Consider the following 24,182-nt stretch of genomic DNA (forward strand, 5'->3'; position numbering starts at 1 on the left):
ATGCCCTATCTTTGATAACATATTGGAAAACCTTTGAAATGCCCTTGTGTTTCTCATTATTTCTACAAATGCCCATAGATTTCTATTATTCCACCAAACATGCTTGACCAACTCCCAAAAGGCACAAATGTGGATGGGTTGATTGTTCAAATAACAAACATAGTTGGTTTTATTTGCATTCACCAAGAGCGTTGTTTGAGGCAAACAACAAAAGCTTGAGGGCTTTTGGAGGGTTAAAGGAAACCTCAAGGGTATGAGTCGTAGTTTTCCCCTAAATTAAAAATGAATTCGCAATAAGGACACAAGGTTTGGTGTTGAACATGTCAGTACTAGATGTACCTATGAGGATAACGAGGGTGGTCATGAAGGTAGCGTAGTGACAACAATCAAGAACATCAATTACTTTTATGCATAATGTAAGTTTATTGTAAGGTCATATATTCATGCAATAGAATCATTACCTGCACAAGTAAACTTTGAGTTGTCCGAAATTTTATACTAAAATATAGTTTCCTTTTTTTATGCAAAAATATGGTTTCTCTTATGAATGAATGGAATTAAAGCAAGTTCTTGGTGTAGTTTTTGGAACACCTTTTCAGTAATCAACTCAATATTTCGTCAACTAGAAAAGAAGAAGATAGAAGTAACTATTTGTATTTCACTTGAATAACATTCATTATCTAGAGCAGTTAGCATCGGATCGTGCTCAAAAATCGTACATGGTGCTCAATTAAGCAAATATTTTCTCTCAATGAAGACTCGAGAATTTTAAGTTGTTGGTTGATTGCATATTTTATTTGTTAACTATAAGGGAACTGATGTCCCATTCCATGTTCCCTAGGAAAGGGTGACAGCTGCACATGTAAAATTTACCCGAGTACAACGTAAAATGCACACAAAACCTATTGATGATGCCAACATTTAACTTTTGATTTGGACGAGACAACCACAAGACCTTTGACTTTAGTACCTCATCCATCTCATCAATGCACCTAGTGGAACAAACACTAATATGTACAAATGGACATCTTAATGCACTCAAAACAATGTCCATGACGTTCACTTGGCCGATATCCAAACCACGTGTCTTCTTTCAAAAAGTTGTGCCTTTTAAAAAAAAGATGATGCACTCATGGCTGAATTATTGTGTGTTCCTTTACGAAGTCTCCACTACAACTCGGTTAAAAGGGTTAGTGAAGCAATGTTGCCACATGATTACCCCCTCTTGCACCCACTCACAAAAGTGTGAAATGCCGCTTGCACATGAGCATCCCAAGATTTGTAAGTGCTGAACAACGTAAAAGAAAGGTAAGAGCATCCCAATACATTGCAAGTGTAAAACAACGTAAAAGAAAGGTTTTGTTTCCTTCATTATGTGGATCATTTCAACAAATATAAGCTATAAAGTATAATTCACGTGTAGCTACACCTACAGAAAATGTGCACGTCATTGATAGTAATTGATCCAAAAGATTAAGATGTTTTATTATTATTATTTGAGGTCAATTTATGCTCTACAAGGAATCACCTTACTCAGTTAAACATTGATGACATCGATTAGTTTTGTATTTGTCTCATTAACATGTCAATTAATCAATAAGTTCCATCATTGTAATACAATCTGGCTATACATGCTACTTATTGGAATAAGAAATACCTGCGAGTCATTTGATCAATGAAATGAGTGGTCAATCGTTTATCAAATGCTCATTGATAATCATTCAAGCAAGCAGTCCACCACTGATGCATTTAATTGTTTATAATGCTTGGAGAATTTAGACAATATTCCCTCACTAAATATCCTTCCAACAAGTAGGGTTGGGATCAAAATTATCTAGACTAGAGAGTCGGGACTTTTGATCTTTAGTGCATAGCTATAATTAAGGCATTTATTTCTCTATCGAACAAAACATTTGAAACACATCTTCCATCCATTTAAATGCAACTAAACATGAGATTATGATTCATGGAATTTCATGTTATCAATCAAATAATAAATAACACTTTTGGTGCAGTATCATTTATAAAGTATTTTAAAACATTAGATTGTTTCAATATTCTAATATATAGAAAATGTATTTATCGAATGATTAGTTATTACTCGAGAGTCGACACACTCCTGATAGTCTATAAATTAAAAACACTCTCACCGCTAAATGTACACTGTATTGAAAGTGCACCTAATTGGAGGCTGACTATCTACACACCCTAGTCATAGCTTTTGTTTGGCAATTATAATGGTCTGTAACAACATACATATGTCACAATCATACATGAAGCTATATAACATGTGACCCACTAATCTACCTAAAAGTGTTGTAATTCCGGAAACAATGTCAAAGAAGAAGGCAAACAAACAATCCACGTGTGCACACAAACTTTCATGCACACACTAAGTATAATCCCGCGCATACACACACACACACACAATCTTATCTTCATATTTGTATCACATTTTATATATTCCCTCCACTTTGCTTAAAGAGGTATTTTGGTGTCACTAAAGTTCCTAACAATAAATTCCGACATACTTTCTAGATTGAATTGTTTGATAGCTATATTTTTTATTCTCTTGTCATTAACAATCAAGACCATGTCAAGGGTGTTATAATGCGGACATCCAATCATGAGCATTCGAGTGATGATGATGATGTAAGAAGAGAAAGCATGAGAAGTTGCAAGACACACAACTCAACAATGCTAACATCAGAAACAACGAGAACTGATGATAAGTATCATCCAATCACTTTCATCCCTTGCAATGTTTTGATGTCATGGTTTAGATGTTGAGTACATAAATTGTTATGTGGATGAGACATTTATGGTGGAAGAACATGACTCAATTGCAACATTACTGAAACTCTTTGCATGGTTGAGAATAATCTCCAAGACCATTTCAACTTTATTAAGCTTCGATAATTTGTTATGTCATTTTTGTTGTTTGAAAGGAAGAGGTATCTTCGAAACAATCCATTCTCTTGCCTAGGAGGTGGCGATGGGAAAGCTGTAAGGATGGAGACAAAATCCAATGCATTAGTATAGGAATCACAACACATGTGCAAGTATGCGATGAATGATTAGAGGGCGAGTCTGAGGACGTTCATCAAAGTTGGATGTGGGTCGAAGAGCTCTCGACTTTGGCCCAAATAGATATTCCATGTGAGCTATATATAGTATACGGGATGTGGTGTGGCCCAAGCAACTTGGCATAAAAGGACATTCCTGTAAACCTACCTAGAGTGAACCTATAGTGAAAGAGCACTATACATGAAACCACTTCAACCCTTGTATTCTCGAAAGCCTCCAGAAGGGAGAAGGCGGGTAGGTGGAAAGGCGAGAAGGGGGGGGGGGGGTGCTGGAACGAACAATGATCGGGGTGCAAATGCTGGAGCTAGTGATCGGGGGTGTAAAATCCTGGAATGAGAGATCGGGCCGGACAGCTCGAGATCGAATCGATGACGCGATCATGGTGATTCCTCGGCCAATTCCCCCACTACACAAACACACATTCATTGCCTGCCTTTTGATTCAAAAAACAAAAATATAACCCAACCCCAACACACACACACAAAAAAAACACAGAAGAAAGAAAGGCAGAAAGTTCCCTCCCAAATCCTTCCCTTTCCATACATATATGTATGTACATACATACATAAATAAATAAATAAATAAATAAATAAATAAAATTAGAAAAAGTTCATGCGATCTGCTTTTTTTGTCCCCCGCCATCGCCATCGCCATCGCCATCGCCATCATCTCTGCTTTCCTTCTGCACACATCAACAGTCTCTCTCTCTCTCTCTCTCTCTCTCTCTCTCTCTCTCTCTAAAACACACACACAGACAGAGACAGAGACAGAGACTGACAAGAGACAGAGACAGATGCAAACTCTCCATCGCACTCTTTCACTCCCTCGAGCTTTCCCATTCTCTCTCTCTCTCTCTCTCTCTCTCCCCCCGTCTGCTAATTTCTGTCTCCTGTTCCTTCTTTGCTTTAACGAGGATGCTTCTTCCTTCTCCTTCCTTCTCCTTCAAGCACGCCATGCCATGCCATGCTCTCTCTCTCTCTCTCTCTCTCTCTCTCTCTCTCTCTCTCTCTCTCTCTCAAGTGTTTGATCTGATGACCACGTCAAGTGAATCCTCCCATGGAAGTACTCGCATCATCTCTTGAAAAGAAGAACGGCTTGCTTTGCCCGTGTTTGGTTTTTCCTTTACCTAAGAATAAAGCTTCGATTTCCCATAGCTTCTGACGTCGCTTGTGAACCGGAAGGACCATGCAATTCCACGCTTTTATGGCGACAATGTGTCGATTGAAGAGAAACAGCCTTTCTGTGCCAAGATTTTGAACCTTACTATCCAGCCAAGTTTCGTTCATTCAGTTTTCTACGGAGGAAAGCATACATCCTCCGAACAATTAGAATCAATCGTCTGTGCTAGACACTGACGTTTTTGGCCCTAGAAGGTTAATTAAAAAGCTTCAATTTCAATGGAAACGAATGTTTCCAAAATGGATGATATACTCATGTTGATGTTGATATTGACCTGACCATTAAGCAGAACGATAACAACAAAGCATTCCATGGCTACTTCTCGCGCTTCCATCCTACACAAATGTATCTCCAACCCCCCATCTTCTTCGTCATACAACCGTACTCCTGCCAAACGTTCTGTCACCAAATCAGAGGACGGCACAGGTGAGAAGAGCATTCCATCATTTCTCTTTCTCTCTTTACTGCACGGTCACATGTTTTCATTAACCATTCCGAACTCAAATCCTTCAGGATGGATTTATGATGTTTGCACCAGAAATATTCTTCTGCCTCTGTATTATTTTAGTTTTTTTTTCTGTATCTCCAATTGGTCATTATGATTCTCTTACTATATACCAATTAAAAATCGCTGTCAAATTCTAGTTTCAGGAGATGCTGCAAATGTAGTGTCTTTGATCAGGATAATATGATGTTTTTATTTGTAATTCTGCACTTAAATATTTGAAGATTATTATAAAATTCGTTCTACCTATGTTTTTAAATCTATCATTGAGGAAGAAAGCTAGGCAAGATGTTTTCACTCGCCGTTTACTTAATTCTACATATTCTCCAAATCTGTCTTTAGAGTACTTCAAGATGTGGTGTTTTGGTCTAGATAATAAGATGTTATCGTTTATAATTCTGTGACTCGAATCCTCCAGTGCTCACAATTTTGTAACAAAAGCTATCATTGTGCATTTGGCTTCAATTGATTTCTGAGGAAGAATGGATGGTCTGATTTGGTCTTTCAGTCAATCATTGAAGAAGGAAGTATGTCCTGATTTTTTTAGCTATCTAACTACTCCCTTCTTCGTCTCACTACAAAATTCAGTGGTTAGTCTTTGTGGTTTCTTGTCCACTGTGGCTTAATCCTGCATGATGATCATGCAATACTTGCGTAAAAACATCTCTGAATTGCGGAAGCGCAGAAATATGATTCTCACATCGTATATGTCATGGTTCTAATGCCAGAAAATGTCTGGTGTGATATTCACAAAAATGCTTTTCAGTTTACAATGCCTGAAATGGCTACCCGTTCTGTATTTACCGTTCTTTAATAGTGGTTACCAGCGCCCCCTTGTATTCGATGACATGATCATGCCTCTCTTTTTTAAGTACATTGCATAGTGCTCAGCTGGGGGTTGGTTGAACATCTTAGAAACACTTCCAAGTTCTAACTGGTTGATTCTATGCACAAAATTTGTGTGGTTTATTGTAAATTATCTTTAAGAATGACACTGGATAAAGAATAGAGCCCTCAAGTTGATGCAACAACTATATATTAATTAAATCATGTGCCTAAACAGGCAGAATTATTGTTGCATTTTTGGCTCCAGTTTCGTAGCTGAGATATCTTCTTGATATTGCAAGTTATAAAGGTGAGTATGCCCAACAATTAGATCTAGGATTGATTGAGTTGCTCAGGTAGGTAGGTGGTTGTGTCTTGGAAATATTATTTGAACCTCAAACGTATTATTTTCAACATCTTGTGATCCATATTGTGCTTGTTCTAAGGCTAATGCATGTTTTCCATTTTAAGGTTATGAAGTGCGACAGGCTCATCAGCTTGTAGATCATTTACCTATGCATCTTATGATGACAATGCCTCGTACACATAATTATGGTCTCTATGATTTCTCTAAAATTTAAGAATGCTTTGAAATTCAACATTTTGGGGGCTATTTAGATGCTGTGAGAACTAACAGGAGGTATACAAGTATATTTGCTCCTCAGAGGACATACATTTGACTTGCACAATTGTTATCTCTGCAATTTGATAGTTGAAATATTTGAAACTCTCAGTCACTCTATACATAGTCTTATTTGAATATTGCATTCTTCAGTTCCACGAGGTCAGATGAAGAACTTTAACATGCGAAACCATTTGAAATAGCCTTGTTGGGCCTCATATTTCATGAATCCCATCCAACAAACAGCAGATATTTAGACTCTCCCATTGAAATTTCTTGGAAAAATGTGATTTTTTCTCCCCTTTCTCCTGTTCTGTTTATTAATTTCATATTCTTTCTAGTTTGATTTTGTTATCTGGTTACTGGTTGGGACAACTCTAAATCAAGTGTTTGACACAAAAATTATTTGAATATTGTGTCTCACTGTGTGTTTTCTTTGATCTCAGTATCTGGAAGGGTTCGGGTAGCAGTTAGGCTTCGTCCTAGGAATGCAGAAGAGTTGAAGACAGATCTCGATTTTGCAGATTGTGTGGAGCTTGAACCAGAGGTCATATCTAACTTTCATTTTGATTGCTTTGTGCGATCTTCATTATTGATATCAGTGCCTGCCAGTAAAATAATGGAAATCAGTTCTTTTGTTTGCGTGTTGGACGTCTCGAAAGTTAAGATTATATTTAATTGTGTGTTTTTCAGGCAAAGCTTATTACTATCGCTATTGATTTCATAAGAATTTGAATATAATTACTATTGAAGCTTGACTATGCTTAGTAACAAAGTCAGGTAGATACGATATCCATCATGTAGAGTTATTAATGTTTTTTAAATTGCTTTTGGCTTTGGCAGTTGCACCGATTGAAGCTTCGGAAGAATAATTGGGAGTCTGATACTTTCCAATTTGATCAAGTTTTTACAGAACATGCATCACAAAAGCGGGTGTACGAAGTTGTGGCAAAACCTGTTGTAGAGGTATTTTCAAACACTCTTAACCTGTTAATGATATGTCTACTCAATTCTTTGATCATATAACAAGGAGATTATAGATTATGCACATTTGTATGCTTCTCCAAACGGGATGAAATATAAGATCTGTAGATTCTTACAAGTCAAGAGGTGTGATGAGGGCAAACCATATAAATCTGGCTTATACTCTTGAATAACAACTCAAATATAAATACTGAATATGACAACTCCTAAAGCATACACCATGTTATGGGAAAAGAGAGAAGATACGTTATGGGACAACTTCTGCGTAGGAAAGCATTGCAGATGCTGGTGGCATCTTATGGGAAAAGAGAGAAGATACGTTATGTGTGCTTGTGTTTCTGTTTTGATATCCTCTTATATCTTTTCATCAAGTGATTTCATGAATAGGCACACATACACATGCACAAAAAACGGGGTAGTTACTAGTTCATGAACTCATAACAGAAGTTGAATGGCCAATGGGCATCCTGGCATCCATATCTTCATGATACCATAGGCTCTCTCAATATTGACATTATTATCTGCTGAGATTAGATTGTAGCCTACAAGATAGCTCATAGATACAAATTTACAATTGCTTTGCCCTTTCATGGGGTAGTGATACATATCTTGAGGATGTCTATTCCAGGTAGCAGGGATCCAGCTTTTAGTACAGCATCTGAATGGTAATATAATAATCCTTGAGAGTTATGAGCCCCAAAGCAAACTTCCATCTTGTTACCTAAACGAGGACTAAGAAAAAGAAGAAGTGCTCTTCATCCAGTAAAGCAAAAGAGTAGACAGAATCAATATTTTTGAATATGTAAGTCAGCTTATACCCCTGATGTAAACATAGATGGGGTTTGCCTACTTGTGGGAACTAGTAGTGTAATTAGAGATGGTATGGCATCTAGTCCACATAAGGCATAAAATGATTTGCAGCATCCATGCCCTCGGAAGTTTTCTTCTGCCAGATGCAATACATATTTCTAGCTATTAAAATAATATCCATTTCTAGCTTTATCTCACCAAGTTCTAATTAGAAGGGAAGTAATTACCATACATAAGGTCTCAATTGTTTACTCATGTTTCTATTTTGTTGCACTGAGTCCATAAGCTGTCAGACCCATTTCATGTTTTCTTCCTTGTAATCATCATGCGTTCTTATTTGATAATTTTCAGAGTGTGTTGGAGGGGTACAATGGGACTTTAATGGCGTATGGCCAAACAGGAACAGGTAAGACGTACACTTTGGGTCAGCTGGGTGATGAAGATGATTCAAGTCGAGGAATAATGGTCAGAGCAGTAGAGGACATTCTAGCAGCAGTTTCATCAAAAGAGGATTCTGTTACAGTTTCATACCTGCAGGTAAATTGCTTCTGTGCTGATTAATTTCAAAATGAAAAGTTTCTATTGTTTGCATGCATGCTGATCTATTTTTGGAATCTGCTAATAATCACAATATCATTTCAGCTATATATGGAGATGATCCAAGACCTCCTTGCTCCTGAGAAAGAAAATATTCCAATTGTTGAGGATCCAAAGATGAGAGATGTATGTGTCCCTGGGGCAACTGTTATTGATTTGAAAGACTATAAAAGCTTTATAGATTTGCTGAAAGTTGGAGAAGCGAACAGAGCTGTTGCAAATACAAAGCTCAATGCCGAATCGTCTCGGAGCCATGCTATTCTTGTTGTAAGAATGTTGTGGTGGTTTTGTACTATGTAGAGGTCTTTGTACTCATAAGAATGGATGCGCTAAAACTTTCCGGAGATATTAGCTGGACAATTGTTTCCTAACAAAACATCAGTTTATGATATGTATTAAGGGATGCAGTTTCCTAGAGAGTTTGAGGACAGATTAGACTTGTGCTATTGTTGCTTTTACTAGGTAGCTTAATTTTGAGAGGGATTTTATTTTTACTGTATGGATATTTTAATACTTTAGTATATGAAATGTTTTTAATTTTGGGCGGTTTACTACAGGTGACGGTGAAGAAGCTTGTTAAGGAGAGTTCAGAAGAGTTACTAGTATCAGACAGTGTTGATAATCTGTTTTGTGGAAGAGACTTTTCAGTCCCAACTGTTCGAAGAAGCAAATTAGTGGTTGTTGATCTAGCTGGTTCTGAGCGAATCGATAAGTCTGGTCTGTTTTAATTTAGTGTACTGCTCAATTGAAACCCCAAATGCCCATGTATCAACAAAATTGGGCCTTTTTTCAGGAGTTGGCGGATCTTCTCTAGATGAAGCTAAATCTATCAATCTGTCGCTGACGGCACTTGGAAAATGCATTAATGCACTTGCGGAAGGAAGTTCACATGTTCCAGTAAGAGACTCCAAGCTGACGAGACTACTTCGTGATTCATTTGGAGGTGGTTCTTTACTTTCTATTTTTATGCAAATTTAAAAGGTTGACATTCTTGTGTTCACTGCTTTTCTTGCTGTTATGATTGTTGTTTTCATTTGCTTACATTGCAGAACATCAGTGTCTAGAGTATATTCATATGAATGGTCTGCTGACTCTAGATACTTCAAAGTAATAGTAATATAGAGTCGTAAATGATGCAAAGCTTTATGAGGGGATTGGTTATTTTTTGCATCTGTTTTATATTCCAGGAGTTAGTTTCATGAATTATATTCTACTTTCTTTGTTTTTCCTTTTAAATATGCATATTTTTAATTGGCATTGTGTTATGAGCTATAAGACTTGAACTTATGGTGTTAGATAGATATATATTTGTGTAAGAGCACATAAACTCTGAACCATCAGCTTTTTCTTTAACATCTGCAATGGACATATTATGCTTGTATCTTTGAAGGGCATCTTAGAAGAAAACTTTTCATGTTTATAATTAATTGTGGAGAAGCAAGGTTTGATGTAATATTGTGGAGAGAGCAACCATAATAAGATATACTACACAATGTGTCATGGTATATTATCATGCATTTATGGAGATGTACACCCCTTTTGCAAGTGCATTAGGTAATAGCAATCTAACATTGTGTCCATTATGTTGCTTTGTTGATGGGATAAGCGTAATCAAATCCCCATCTCTGGGTAAAAGAAGTGTACTAGATCTGATTTTTTTGCTTGTGTACTTTTGGAATTTGATGTATATATTCATATTGGTTGTGCTGTGGATGAGAGGTTCAAGTGTTGTAGCATGTGAATGAGAACTTAAATATGTTGCTTTGATTTTCCATTGAAGCAAAATAAGTTCTGTGATTTGAGCAAATGAACTGTTCTTTACAAATGGAATTCATACACTTATCTTGATGTCGTCAGGAATTTGGCTATTCCAAACTACAAGACACTTAAACTGTTTTGTAATGTTGTGGTAGGGTCTGCTAGGACCTCGCTAGTCATCACTATTGGGCCATCTCCCCGCCATCGAGGCGAAACTCTGAGCACTATCATGTTTGGGCAAAGAGTAAGTTTATGAATTTTTCTTGAAGGATACAGGTCTTAATCATGCAATCACTCGCAAAATGTACTGTTCTTATGAGATATACTCATCTTCTTCTCATCACTCTCATATCTTGTAAAGGCAATGAAGGTTGAGAATATGGTGAAGCTGAAGGAGGAATATGATTACAAGAGCCTTAGCCGGAGGCTTGAGAAGGAGATCGACAGATTGGTTATAGAAAATGAAAGACAAACAAAGGCAATGCTAGGTGCAGAGGGCTTGGAAAAAGCATATGAAGAGGTAAATTATTTCTCCGTTGTCTTTCTTATGCAGAAGGTAATACAAACAAGTGTAGCAACATCTGCCAGCCATTACTGTTTATGTCCAAATGTTTGGTGTGGATTGTTTGTTTAATTGGAACTCTTTTCAGTTCTAGTATTTTAAATAATGCTAGAACCATAATTAAAAGAATAGAAATGGTCCAAACTTTGATAAAGTCATCTTGTTGCTTCTGTATAGTCTTGGAATATCCAGAGGTAACATTTCACCAGCTTGCATTTTAAGTGCTTGGATGAACTGTGTCTCTATGATGCCAGTATGCAGTGAGCTACGGTATCATACATAACAAATGTAGGGTTCCCTTGGAAGATTCCATTAGCATGGACATAAATAATTCTTGGGGAATGAAGATGCATCTGTCATCATATCCATTTTTCTGAGCTCTGATAATAACTGGAGATTATAAATATTTATGCCATCTACAAGAATACAGCAACTCAGAGAAAACTGTAAATCCATAAATGTTCCCAATGCATGTGACTAGTCAAGGATTCTTACAGAGATGCTGGCATGTGCAATATAATCCTAACAAAGTTTTTGAAAAAGGAGGCCAACAATTGCATGAAGGTTTTGAAAAGCCAGATTTATTGAAGAATAAGCTTTGACTTTAAGATGAGTTCATAAAATCCTTAATGCTAGAATACAGCTTATTATGAAGTTGAGACTTAGATTCTAGGATATCTGGGGGGGATAAATACTTTAAGTAAAAAATCTCTGTAGAAAATAACGTGTGCACATTGTAAATCGTCAGAACAATGTGCCGAACCTTCTAGGCAGTGCTTTGAGTATATCACAGCCACTTAGCAAATCGTCATAATTTTCACAAATCACATTATATGCTGAACATATGAGAAGTGAGAGTCGTGCACCACTAACTCTTCATTAAGCTATAAAGCTACCTCAACACCCAATTTGTGCACCTGAGTTAAAATAAGTGTAAGGGTTCTGTGTGAACTGAGGCTTATCGGGTTGGTGAGATGTGGCTGGAATGTCCTGGCATTCTTGCCTTGTACGGGTTGGGTTGCTATTTCCAATGGTATAGCATAATGTGATGGTGCTTTAAAGAAGCTTGCCAAACAGAGCACTTGTAGAACAAACATTTATTGAACTATCCCCAAATTGCATTTGATTGATCTCATACTGCAGCTTGAAAATGAACGATACATCTCTTGATTGGCATTCTCAATCTCTGTGGTGACCGTTACTCTGTGTAATGTGTAACGTCTTATTCCAAAGGCATCTACATAAAGGAATCTGGCAACCATTCCATACAAGGATAATTGACTCTCTAGGTGATATTGGAAATTGTCTTCTCTTTAGTGATGTCATTCTAATTTCTTTGCTGCCACCTTGTGCATGTAGTGTAGATTTGTAACTTTCTTTGTTTTAATTATTATAAAAATGTTTATAAGAACTTCTCTGGAGGATAATTTGGGTATTTAACAATGAAGACATATATTTTTATGCTAAAAGTTATGAATGAGCTGCCTATGCAGAGTTTTGTGCAAGTCCCCACGTTTATATTATGTTTTACATTGCTTTGATGCAATCTTGGAGGTACTAGTGATCTTCAGGTAGTTTGTACCAATACTTTCTGTTAGTTCTATGGTAGGAACGGTATGTGATGACATGGTGGTCTGCCTGCACATTGTGCTTGAAATACCTATAGTTGAAATGTACCTTAATATCCTGTCCTTCAGTAATTTAGTTAGGATTTGCTGAAGTATGGGTGGTTATTGTTCTTTATGTGAAAAGCATCTCATTTTAAGCATTCTACAGCATAATCTTTCTTCTTTCTAAATGTCTTACAAATCCAATAATGTAATCTTTATAGATGGCAACTGGTCTAAAACTGAAGCATGAAAAAGAACTCATTGAATTAACAGAGAATTTGCATTTAGCACAAGATCAAAGAATGAAGCTAGAAAGTGACCTCAAAGCATGTCAGGAAGAGCTTCAGCTACAGAAAGAGGTATGTGATCTGAATAAAATTACTTGTAGAGGTTTCTGTTTAAATGAACCAGATTAACATAGAGCTTTATCATCAACAAACATTTTTTACTCATAACAAGTTATCATGTAACAAACTCTTTTTACCAATAACAAACTGTTTTTTTGTAGAACTTAATGTAACAAGCTAGATAATCTTTACATCTCTTTTTGATGTAAAAGGTTTGGTCACTAGAAATGTAACAAGTTCTTGGAGTTATCTAAACATTGCTCTATGAAGGTATTTGTGATATGTCAAAAATTGGATGTTATCTATATAACTTATTGGTTAATTTTTCCAGAAATTAAATGAAGAGTTAACCAGGAGCCTAAATTTGGAACAAGAAAATAATTGTTTGAATGAGAAGTTGCACAAATTGCAGACTGAAATGGATGAGGTTGGGTTCTCAAAGTTTCATGGACTTCCGTATATGAGAGCCATTGGAATTTCAGACATCATTTCTAATTAATTATGTTTAATGTTTCATGTAGATGCAAAGAATAATAAAGCTAGTAAGAACAGGAAATTATATGAAACAAGATAGAACCCAGAGTGTACAAAAACTTAATCAAAATAGAGATGGAGTCCGAGGACAAAAGTCCACAATTGTGAAATTGTTTGAGCAAGGTAAGAACATATATTGGTAATATAGTAACAGTGGATAACTCAGAAGATCTTCAGCTTACATTAAATCTGTGTTTCAGTGGGCCTGGAAAATGTTTTGAGGCTTTTAGAGTCTCCAGATGATGATGTTCAAATTCAAGCTTTGAAAGTGGTTGCAAATCTAGCAGCAGATGGTATGTGGGTGCTTAGAAAACGTAGAAATTTGCGTAAAGAGGCTCAGGGCATTTCTAGAGGACTTAACCTGATTTTTCTTTCTCTTAAATATAGAAGCAAGCCAGGAAAAGATTGTTGAAGCTGGAGGACTATGCACATTGCTGCAAATTCTGCAACGCACAAAAGATGAAACCACCCGTCGAGTTACTGCTGGTGCAATTGCGAATCTGGCCATGAATGGTAATTGTGATGGAATGATTGTTCGCATAATGCTGTGTGAAAAATTGACAACTTCTCTAAACAATTAGATATTGCATGTGTTTACTGCTAGATTTTGTGTAGTAGTATGTTTATAACAGAGCCAAAATGCATTTGAATGGGCTATCAATGTGTGGCTTCAGGAAGGCCGATTCATTTACAGTCAATCCTCGTTTCTCAGAAGAAAAAGCAAATATGGCAGTTCATTATTTTTCCCTTTGTGCAGAGAGGAATCAGATTATAATTGCTGAGAATGGAGCAGTGAAACTACTAGCTAATACAGCTAAGGATGCAGTAGACCCACAAACACTGTGTATGGTGGCTGGAGCACTAGCAAATCTTTGTGGGAATGGTAAAATTGTGTCTTGAAAATAGTAAGCTTTCAATGTTTGGAATTCCTATTGCGAACTGACGCTCTTTGATATTATCATGCAGCTGAATTGCAATCGAAATTGAGACATGAAGGTACTATTAAAACACTCTTGGGGATGGCAAGGTTAGGACACTCAGATGTACAAGCTCAGGTTGCTCGTGGAATTGCAAATTTTGCTAAATGTGAATCGCAGCAAGCTGTACAAGGTGAGACTCATTTTATTTTTTCTAGAAACTAGCTCTCAAGGTTTGTTGAAATATGGCAGTTCATCCATTACTAAGTTTTCCATGAAAGGGGATGAATCATGTTCATTTGAATACAAAGGTAGCAACTTAGTTGCAAAGTGAGGAACTTATAAATAGATATTTTTGGAAAAAGTAATAAGGCTGGGGCTTCATTTCTGTGGTTTATTTATTCTGGAGTTTTCCATGAAAGAGAATTGAATTATGTTTATTTGAATAGGAACGTAGCAACTCATTTATCAAATGAGGAGCTTATAAATGTTTCGAGAAAAGTAACAAAGCTCGGGCTTCTGATTTCACCCACAATTGTGAACTAGTCGTGAAGAGAAAAATTAATTAATTTGATGTCTCTGTTTTATATATCAAGCAATCTGTTAAATATGTCATTCATAATGAATGGACAAAGAAGTTTTGATTGGATTCTAATAAAAACACTGGAGGAATATAAAATAAAAACCACTTTTATGCTTCAGAGGGCAAGCTAAGGTCATCGCTTATTGAAGATGGAGTCCTGCCATGGGTTGTTTACAATGCAAGCAATGAGCTGGCTGCTATCAGAAGACACATTGAATTTACACTTTGTCACTTGGCCCAAAATGGTAAATTGTGTTTTTAAACATCAATTCTACTTATTCTAATTTATAATATCATGTCCATGTCTGTAAGTTTATTATCTAATTGAAGGAAAAGGATATCATTTTCTTCTAAATTCTGTCTTTGAGATTCATTATGATCATCATTTCTGTTTATTGATTTGGTCATTTTTATAGAATCTAACACAGAAGACCTCATTAAGGCTGGGGCCTTCAAAGAGCTAGTCCGCATATCGACAGAGAGTGATCGTGAGGACATTCGTGATTGTACATATCGAGCTATTTGTGCCAGTCCAACACTACAAGCAGAGCTTACGAAATTGAGAACCCCATCTTAAACATATTTTTTTGTTCATAGGACATAAACGTAGATCTTATCATGTCAAAACTGTAGATAATGATCCAATGATCTTGTAATATTCAAAACTATATTCAAATTATATAAGCCCCCATTTTTATTCTGGATGTATGATCCCACATGCAAAGCTTTCAGTCATCTACAAGGTAGAAAGAAGAAAGAAAGAAAGAAATATTACTACATTGAGCTAGTATAACGGAGAACCTAAAAAAGCAAAATTCGTATGTACATTACTTTCAGTTATGAGATACATTTTTGCTCAAAAGAACGTTTTCCAATTTTTGTGTAAATGTTGGGGAAGTTTGTTTTAGGCCTTTGATTGAGTTTTGTACCATTCTTTACCTTGCAACAATTATATGGTTAACTACACCAGTCCACCATGTAATAAGCACACATTTACCTATTTATTTGGAACGGCATGATTAAAGACTTGCCCTTATATTGGGTCACACTATCTCAATATAATTGGGGATTTAGTCATCTTCTTTTGAAGGGAAGTTTGACGCCATAGATGGGAGACTTGTGAGTAAAGATAAATGAGACAAATTTTACTATTCATCTGGTGATTACTAGCTATTCCGGCTTCATGCAGGTAATGGAGAGAACTTGACACATTTAATATTCATGCTCTGCCTTGACGGATTTGGGATCATTGCTGAAATTGATGGGGGCTACACACATTCACAACCCATCTCTAGATAAAACCATGAACCTCAAGCCTCAGTTCACAAAAGTCCAATAAAGCATAAATCAAGAAGCAAAATTGCACAAGGTTGTGATTAAACTGTGTCTAGGTGCAATTAATGTTCCAGTAATGCTTGACATACACTTTTATGTCTACCAACATTCACTGTTAGGTTGAACTAGAGGCTCAAACTCATCAAATAGATACACCCTTTATATGTCACATGGTTTCATACTCCCATGCACCTCATACTGCTGACACTAAACAGTGGAATAAAATAGAAAAACACTGCATCTGAAACAATGGTTTCTATAATTGTTCGCACAATATTTCACATTGGCTGAAAAAGCAAAAACTCATGAAGTTTATTTAATAATATGAAGTGGATACTATCTTTCATGCAAACTTTTGCAAAATACCTTGACATTTGTTGTAACTCTTCATTGTCAACCACTATTTGTAGCAATGCCAAAAGGTCATGATAAATTATACCCTGATACTAAGCAGTTCTATAGCATAGCATCTTTGAGATCTCACTTTTGTGCTTCCAATTTATCAGACTACGCTTCATACTAGACTTCATTTCAAGCATGTGATGTCTCACAATTTTAGATTTGGTCCATAAAGGAAAACTCACAGATGAACTTGATCAACAATGAACCCCAAAATAAAAGAGTATTGAAAAGCTTTGCAAAAAAAACACAATAGAGACATTGAGAGTTATACCACATGACTGCTCCAATAAATTGTTTATGAAGCAGATAATTTACAGTGGAAGCAGAAGTAAAAAATCCTAGTTCAAAATCAGTGTGCTCGTGCTTCTTTACAACAAGAGCAACATCATCTAATAAAAATAAATAATAAACGAAAGAACAAAGCAACGAGGTGCTCATAATTGCATTCTAGAACACAAACTTGAAGTTACATAAATCAATTGTTAATATTTATTAGGTAAAAATACTTCAATGGTGCAGGACCGCAACCAAAGCATTGGTATTGCTCATAACCCACTTCCATGCTATAACATCATAGTTCAGATTTTGGTGGAAGGCTTTCCAAGCAGATCGTCTTTTGATCATGTCCTGGAAAATATTGAAATAAACACGGGTTTTTTGAGCTCCACCCACAAACACTCCCTATGTGAACACGCTCCTGTTCCACCAATTGTTACAAAATCACACAATTCTTGTGATGTGACTTCTTCTTTTTCCGCTTTGGCTTGGGTGGTTGTAGCACCACCTTTATTGCAGCATCAAAAACAGCTTTCACATTCTGCCCAAATAAAAGGAAGAGAGACAAAACAAAAGTTATGAGCCTTCCCATATGACTACCCTGTTAGAATACGTTCGTTCATTAGGAAAGAAACTTGTACAAATTTACGTCATCTTATTGAACAAGTGCATTTAGCTACTGAATAACTATTAGCTATTTATACTATCATGTTCTATCTGGATAAAATGTCAAGCCTTGATTTTGTGGAAGTATTTGGGTTTGAATCCTCATGTGGATGGTAGAGTTGCTTCTGGGGTACGTTTGCAAAACTTTCTATTCTCGGAGAACCCTTATTCTAACTTGGGTGGTTGATCTTGCTACCTTATGACAGGGCATATCACATGAAATGATAGTTCCTCAAATATAAGAAGAGTTCATTCTCTCATTTGGGAGGAGAGAATGATACTTATGAGAAATAGGCATGTATCTAGTTGATTACAGGATGTTTCCAGTTAGAGATGCTACAAGAAGCTTTTATTTTATTTATCATGTTTATTTGGTTAATCATGTAATTAACAAAAAATCATGCTAATGTTTTATAAGTTAAGACATTAAACATTTATCACCAGTAGAGCGAAAGGGTTGCCTCACTTGTTGTGTTTTAGAACTACACTCGATATATGCAGAAGCCCCAATATGCTTCTTTAACTGCTCACCCTGAAAATAACAGAAGTAAAAACAATTATCAATGATTTGTGAGCTACATGCATGCAATTTCCACAGTAAACTAATCCAATATTATGTGAACTTTACGAAGAGGTAGAAAAATTTCCCTGTTTTGTAAATGGTTGAAAAAAAGAGAAAATGTGGTAAAAAAGGTCAATTTGCCATCAGTTTCCCAGGTCCAGTATATGATAATAAAAAACGGGAAAGGTCTTTTGATTATTGACCAACAAATCCAACAAGCCTCCCGTGATTAGTGAATGATGAGAACATGAAACTTGAAAATTCAATTTATTTCCCTTCAAAGCACCTGTTATTTTCCCACATCTCATACAGGAAGTTCTATTTCCCATTGAACTAATAAAACCTTAAGCATTTGTATGTATGGGAAAAAAAAGCACACCATGTTGCACAATAATTCCATGTGAACAATAAGTAGTAAACAATAATCAAGGCAAATTACGCAAGTCTTCTTACTTGAGCATTTGATATAGGTGTGGCACCTGGATGATCTTGGAAAAATTGTTTATCATCTCGAAGGTCTAAAAAAACTCCAAATTTATCTATGGTTAATTTGACAACCAATAGTAAGAAGCATTGCAGTGGTGAAAAAAGAAATCTTCACCTAATTTTGTCCCAACAAGGATGATTGGCACACCAGGAGCATAATGCCTCAACTCAGGTATCCACTAGAATAAAGAAATGAACAATACAACAAATAAGTGTATATTCCTATGAAAGATGTATGTGAGACAAATTGCCAAACATGATAATGTGATTTGAGGGACTCTCCAAACCTAATCTGAATAACCGATTACATACCTTCTTCGCAATATTTTCATAGCTGGCTTTGCTGATAAGTGAAAAAGCAAGGAGGAAAACATCTGCACCCCGATAGCTAAGAGGGCGCAAGCGGTTGTAGTCCTCTTGGCCTGATAGAAAATAGAAAGGGAAACATAGTTAACAAATGATGTCTCTTGGCAATACCATAACAATGAGAAAGAGAGGTCAATTTGTTTATTTGCATACTTATATACAGACTAAAGAAACATATTGAACAAAAATGTGTCCCTTGGAAATGTATAGAAGAAAGATAAGATAGTTTTAACAGTATATGACCTGCAGTATCCCACAACCCAAGGTTGACCGTGTTACCATCAACCACAACATTGGCACTGAAGTTGTCGAATACAGTAGGTACATAATCCTGCATAAATAAAATATACCAAATAAGTTTCATGACTTGGCTTCGTCCATGTTAGGTACCTAGACATATGTGGCTAAGGATATTCAGAAAGCATGCACTTGGAGTATATATATACAGATTGCATTGTAAATGTTTGTTTGCATGTAAAAATAATTTAGGTATTGACATATTGATATATCCGAGGCTGTGCATTCCATATATGTGTGGATGCATATGGGTTCAATATATTGTATTAAAGCAACACAAAGTAGAGATGCTAAGTAGATATACATTCCAATTACATTGAAGAAATCGTGTATATTAGGATATGCATTAAAACATGTGCCGTATAATAAAGGCCGGCAATACAAGCACGCATGTTACAGGTTTATCAATTAGCAAGAATTGGATTGAACCTTAATTCCTATCCTTCACATGAAATGAATCCATAGTTTAAATTATTTTTTTGAACCGCATTCATTAACAAGAATGCAAAATATTTTTTTACCAAGAATTGAACTGAAATTTGTTAAACAAGAATGGAACGATCTCTCTCAAGTAGAGGAGCAGCTCATACTTTACAACCTCAATAATAGGGAAGACATAAGGGTTGTTTTACTTTGTCTGATTCAAGTTGGCAGTCAGAAAGAGTTCTTATTTATAAATGGTGGATCCGTCACGTAAGTTTTCTTTTGCTCCTCTAATAAATAAATAAATGAACAATTTGCCCAAGAAGAGGTCCAATATAATGACAATGTTCTAGCCTGATCCTCCCTAATTTGGGGCATCTCTTTCTTTCCACATGGAAAACAAAATGGCAACAGGAAGAGCTCTAAATTTTAACAGTAAACCCAATGTTTTTTTCATATACAACAGAAAGGAGATAGACAACACAAAAGAGTAAACAAAATCCAAAGGAGAAAGGTATATATTATGGATATAAGCATACACATTAAATGTATGGTATGTGCGTATGTAAAGAGAGTGACTTACAATTGGGAAGGTGTTGCAGGCGTTAGAGATGAGCATACATACACATGCATATACATGTAGGATATATGTGGGTGTATGTAGAGAGAGTGATTTACAGTTGGGAAGGTGCTGCTGGTGTTAGGGATGAGCATATATACACACATTCATACATATACATGTATAATATGTGGGCATGTATGTAGAGAGAATGACTTACAGTTGGGAAGGTGTTGCTGGTGTAAGAGATGAGCATACAGGTCTTTCCAACTGCCCCATCCCCAACTGTCACACACTTGATGAACCTGGAAGACCTACTCATGGAGGCTTTCTTATATCAGAGCATCACCAAATCCTACAAATCTAACACCACACACACACACACACACACACACACACACACACACACACACACTCCCTTCCTTTCTTCTTCTTTACCTCTCCTCTGTTCTTGGCTATGGCCTTCTAATGCTTCTCAAACACAACATACACTCTCTGATCGCTCTAACTTTCCCTTTCTGCCTTCAGGAAGACCCACTAATATGAGAGAATACAAAAAAAAAAAGGAAAGAAAGAAGGAAGAAGGGGAAAAGGGGAAAACTATATGTATATTCATTCTGCTGTATTTCTCTCTCTTCTCCTAAGTTTTTTTTTGTTTCCTACACTTTCTCCTTTACCCTGCTTTTCATTGCCCAACAAGAAGGACCCCATTTTCCCTTTTCTTCTCTTCCTTCCTTCACCTTACCTGGAATTGGAAGTTGAATTACAGGTGGAATTGGAATGCATATGCATCATAACATCATGAGAATGAGACAGAGAGAGAGAGAGAGGGGGGGGGGAAGAGGAAGCCTATAAGTAGTGTAAATGACTTACCACTCGGGTAAGCTAATTACAATAAAAGAAAGAGATAGAGAGAATATAGACCAGACTTTGCTTAGACCCCATCCCATATCCTTCCATCTATGCCTTCCTTAGTAAGTCCTTGTCACCTCTCTCTCTCTCTCTCTCTCTCTCTCTCTCTCTCTCTCAGGCCATGCACTATACTTTTGATTCAAGTGTCGGCTTTAACCATCAATCTCCGATAGAGCTCTCTCCGCCCCTTTGGTCCCCATGCACTATACTTTTGATTCGAGTGTCGGCTTTAACAATCAATCTCCGATAGAGAGCTCCCTCCGGCCATTTGGTCCCCTGATGACCTCGACAAGTCTCGTGAAAGTAGTGATGGGTCTCCCTTTTTTTTCCTTTTAAGTAATCATGAGTTCGCCCACTACTTCCGATGACTTTCTAAACATGTATGGTGGCTTGTCGCCCCCTACCCCATCAATATATTTCATCTCATGTTGCTTCGTTGTGTATGCTTGTCTATACGTGTGCACACAAGCGCGTTATTGTTATATGTTGCCAGTGATACCATGTAGATGTGGTCCACCACATGATGAATAAGTATTAAAATTCAGGCACTTTTATCACAAAACACACTCTATTGGAGATCTCGATACCTACTCTTTTTATACACAATTTGTGAGAATTTCACGTTAAGGCCAAGATGCAATAAATTCTAGAGTCCTCGAATTGCACCATCCCCCCCCACCCCCCACAAGAAAAAAAACAAACGTGGCAGTGTTTGATTATGTCTTAATGAGTGAACATTACGATAAAACCATGAATGTTTGGAGGCTTCGAAAACCAGAGGTTAGAAGAGAGAGGCATATCAATATATCTATTCCATATGTAAAGTAATTGCACGAAAGTTGAGATTATATTTCTATGTTGGATCAAGCACGGCTGATTGTGACCCAATACTAAGCTTGCAAGATTAAAGGTGTAGTATAAAAGTAGCCACATAAAAGTTAAATTTCAAAGATCAAGTTTACCTTATGCGCACATGTTAGTGAAGAGACTCGGCGACATCTATGTTTGTGGCACTTCACTGTGTGAAAAAATATGACATTTGATTGCATGGGCAAGAAACATGTTGATACGTTCTCTCACTGAATCAACATCCATACACTTCAAATGGACCTTGATGGGTGTGCATAGCATATTGTTGCATCCATATCTATGGATAAACCATGCCATAAAATGGTTGACATTTTTTCAAGAAACAAACATTAACAAAAAGCAAATGCACTCTTGCATCATAAATTGATTACAAATTACATTAAGCAAAAGGGTTGCAATGTTTCGTTGAAAAGTGAAAGCGTATTCTTCTCAAATCTTAATATATATAGATTCGTTGGATGGAGATAACTTGTGAGTGATTGCTGCATCTTCACGTTTTGAAAGTTGAATAGAACCACCTGTCAAAGCACATGGTATGTATGCTCTCCTCAATGGTCAATTTATAGTGCGTTTAACTTTTGTCATGGGTTTTTAGCTTTATTCCTAACTTTTTAAGAGTACATTTACTTGGGCTTTCAATGCCACGTTGTGAAGGAAACTTCTGCAACCTTAGAAAGATCAATCACATTTTCGTAAAGCTTTCAAGAATGGTGGACTTCCATAAAAGACTCACCTTGTGCACTTTTACTCAAGGTGATAAAATGTCTACATGTTTTATCCACGGTCTTTATGTTTTGAAGGTGGGGAAAATAACGACTTTTTATTGATATAAGCTATTATTGTAAACCATGTATAATATGCTTGAATTATATTACATATGGCCTTGTGTGAAAATATCTTGAATAATTGTTGAAAGAGATTTCTAGAACTTTTATTTTGTCTTAAAGGTTACAACCTATATAAAAGTTTATAATATTCATGTTTGTAGTTTACCTATTTTCGGTAGTAGACAAAACTCATTGTGTTATTCTATGCATACAAATGATGGAAGGATGTTTCACATATAAATCACTTAGTAAGAAGCCTTTCATTTTAAGATAGGTATCGGTGTCCCTATCATAAGTTTCAACTCTTCAATTTTATGTCAACTAACAAAGAAGGAAGGAAACGATGTAGACGTAGGCACGGGCCTAAAAACTAAAATGTACAAATTTGGATATCAATATTTAAAACCATGAGTATTTTGAAAACGATTTAAATCTAGAAAAAATGAATTTGGCATGTTTAAAGAGAGTAGAAATCATTGCACAATTGCCTACCCCTACCTACAGGGCGAATGTATGCCTTGTATGAAAAGTGACAATAAAGGCCATTCCCTAGTTGATCTGGTAATAACAAGCATGTTTACAAATTACGATAAATCGGCGAGGGTTTTAAGCATTTGTTGCACACTTTTTGGTAAATTTAGGTAGTACTTCCATACAAAATATTCGGATGGTTAACTTCATTTATATTATTAAAAACGATAGGACCCTTTTCAATAACTGCAACAATTGTTTTGCTCGACAACTTTTAAAAGATGTATACATATTAGTGGATGATATAAGACTCATGATGTCATAGTAGGGAAATACACCAATTGTTTTCTCTCAAACCCAAGTCGTACTTGAACAACCTTCACACATGAAGGGATGAAAGTGGTAGCGAGTATTGACAACTACTATAGCTACTCGCATGTGACTACGAACAAAATATTAAAAGACATGGGTAGTGTGAGACCACGCAATACAAGATATGAACACACATTGAAGTAGTGCATGTTGTCATCACAAACTTAGTGTCAAGCTTAAGTAATTTTGTATGACAAAGACCATTCATTAGGTGGCCAACAAATAGCTTATCAAAGCAGAATGATGGGATAATGATCGACCATGTAACATAAGGACACATCTGTAATAGAGATACTTGAACAAATAAAGATACAATGTAGTGTAATGATTTGTTGTAATATAATTTTCTCTTTCCTTGAATATCTTAATCTTAATCTTTCTCGTGTAATTAGTGTATCACCATCTAGCATGTGTTACCACAATAACCCATGTCATTCA

General features: G+C 36.3%; 2 protein-coding genes across 3 annotated transcripts; one reads left to right on the plus strand and one right to left on the minus strand.

Annotated features, from left to right (window-relative positions):
• Positions 1-4,210: 4,210 nt before the first annotated feature.
• On the plus strand, positions 4,211-15,620 carry LOC147865437 (kinesin-like protein KIN-UB). The gene is made up of 18 exons (XM_087318240.1): positions 4,211-4,692; positions 6,665-6,765; positions 7,062-7,184; positions 8,364-8,549; positions 8,655-8,876; positions 9,167-9,326; positions 9,403-9,552; positions 10,523-10,611; positions 10,729-10,887; positions 12,761-12,898; positions 13,218-13,313; positions 13,408-13,543; positions 13,621-13,713; positions 13,808-13,933; positions 14,178-14,303; positions 14,387-14,530; positions 15,040-15,165; positions 15,337-15,620. Exons 1-18 carry the CDS (start codon positions 4,578-4,580, stop codon positions 15,495-15,497), a joined length of 2,451 nt encoding a protein of 816 aa, XP_087174366.1. The 5' UTR covers positions 4,211-4,577; the 3' UTR covers positions 15,498-15,620.
• Positions 15,621-16,899: 1,279 nt separating this feature from the next.
• On the minus strand, positions 16,900-20,844 carry LOC147865438 (rac-like GTP-binding protein 5). 2 transcript variants are annotated; one of them, XM_087318241.1, is made up of 7 exons: positions 20,513-20,844; positions 19,257-19,344; positions 18,960-19,069; positions 18,763-18,826; positions 18,615-18,679; positions 18,066-18,131; positions 16,900-17,474 (listed from the first exon to the last, which is right to left on the minus strand). In XM_087318241.1, exons 1-7 carry the CDS (start codon positions 20,612-20,614, stop codon positions 17,370-17,372), a joined length of 600 nt encoding a protein of 199 aa, XP_087174367.1. In that variant the 5' UTR covers positions 20,615-20,844; the 3' UTR covers positions 16,900-17,369. The 2 variants fall into 2 exon arrangements, with proteins under 2 accessions (XP_087174367.1, XP_087174368.1); XM_087318242.1 differs by lacking the exon at positions 20,513-20,844 and adding an exon at positions 20,412-20,497.
• Between the last annotated feature and the right edge of the window lie 3,338 nt (positions 20,845-24,182).

This window comes from Azolla caroliniana, unplaced genomic scaffold, assembly GCF_043228905.1.
Source record: "Azolla caroliniana isolate FFs.n. ecotype wild unplaced genomic scaffold, voAzoCaro1.0.p SCAF_4, whole genome shotgun sequence".
NCBI classification, from domain to species: Eukaryota; Viridiplantae; Streptophyta; class Polypodiopsida; order Salviniales; family Salviniaceae; genus Azolla; species Azolla caroliniana.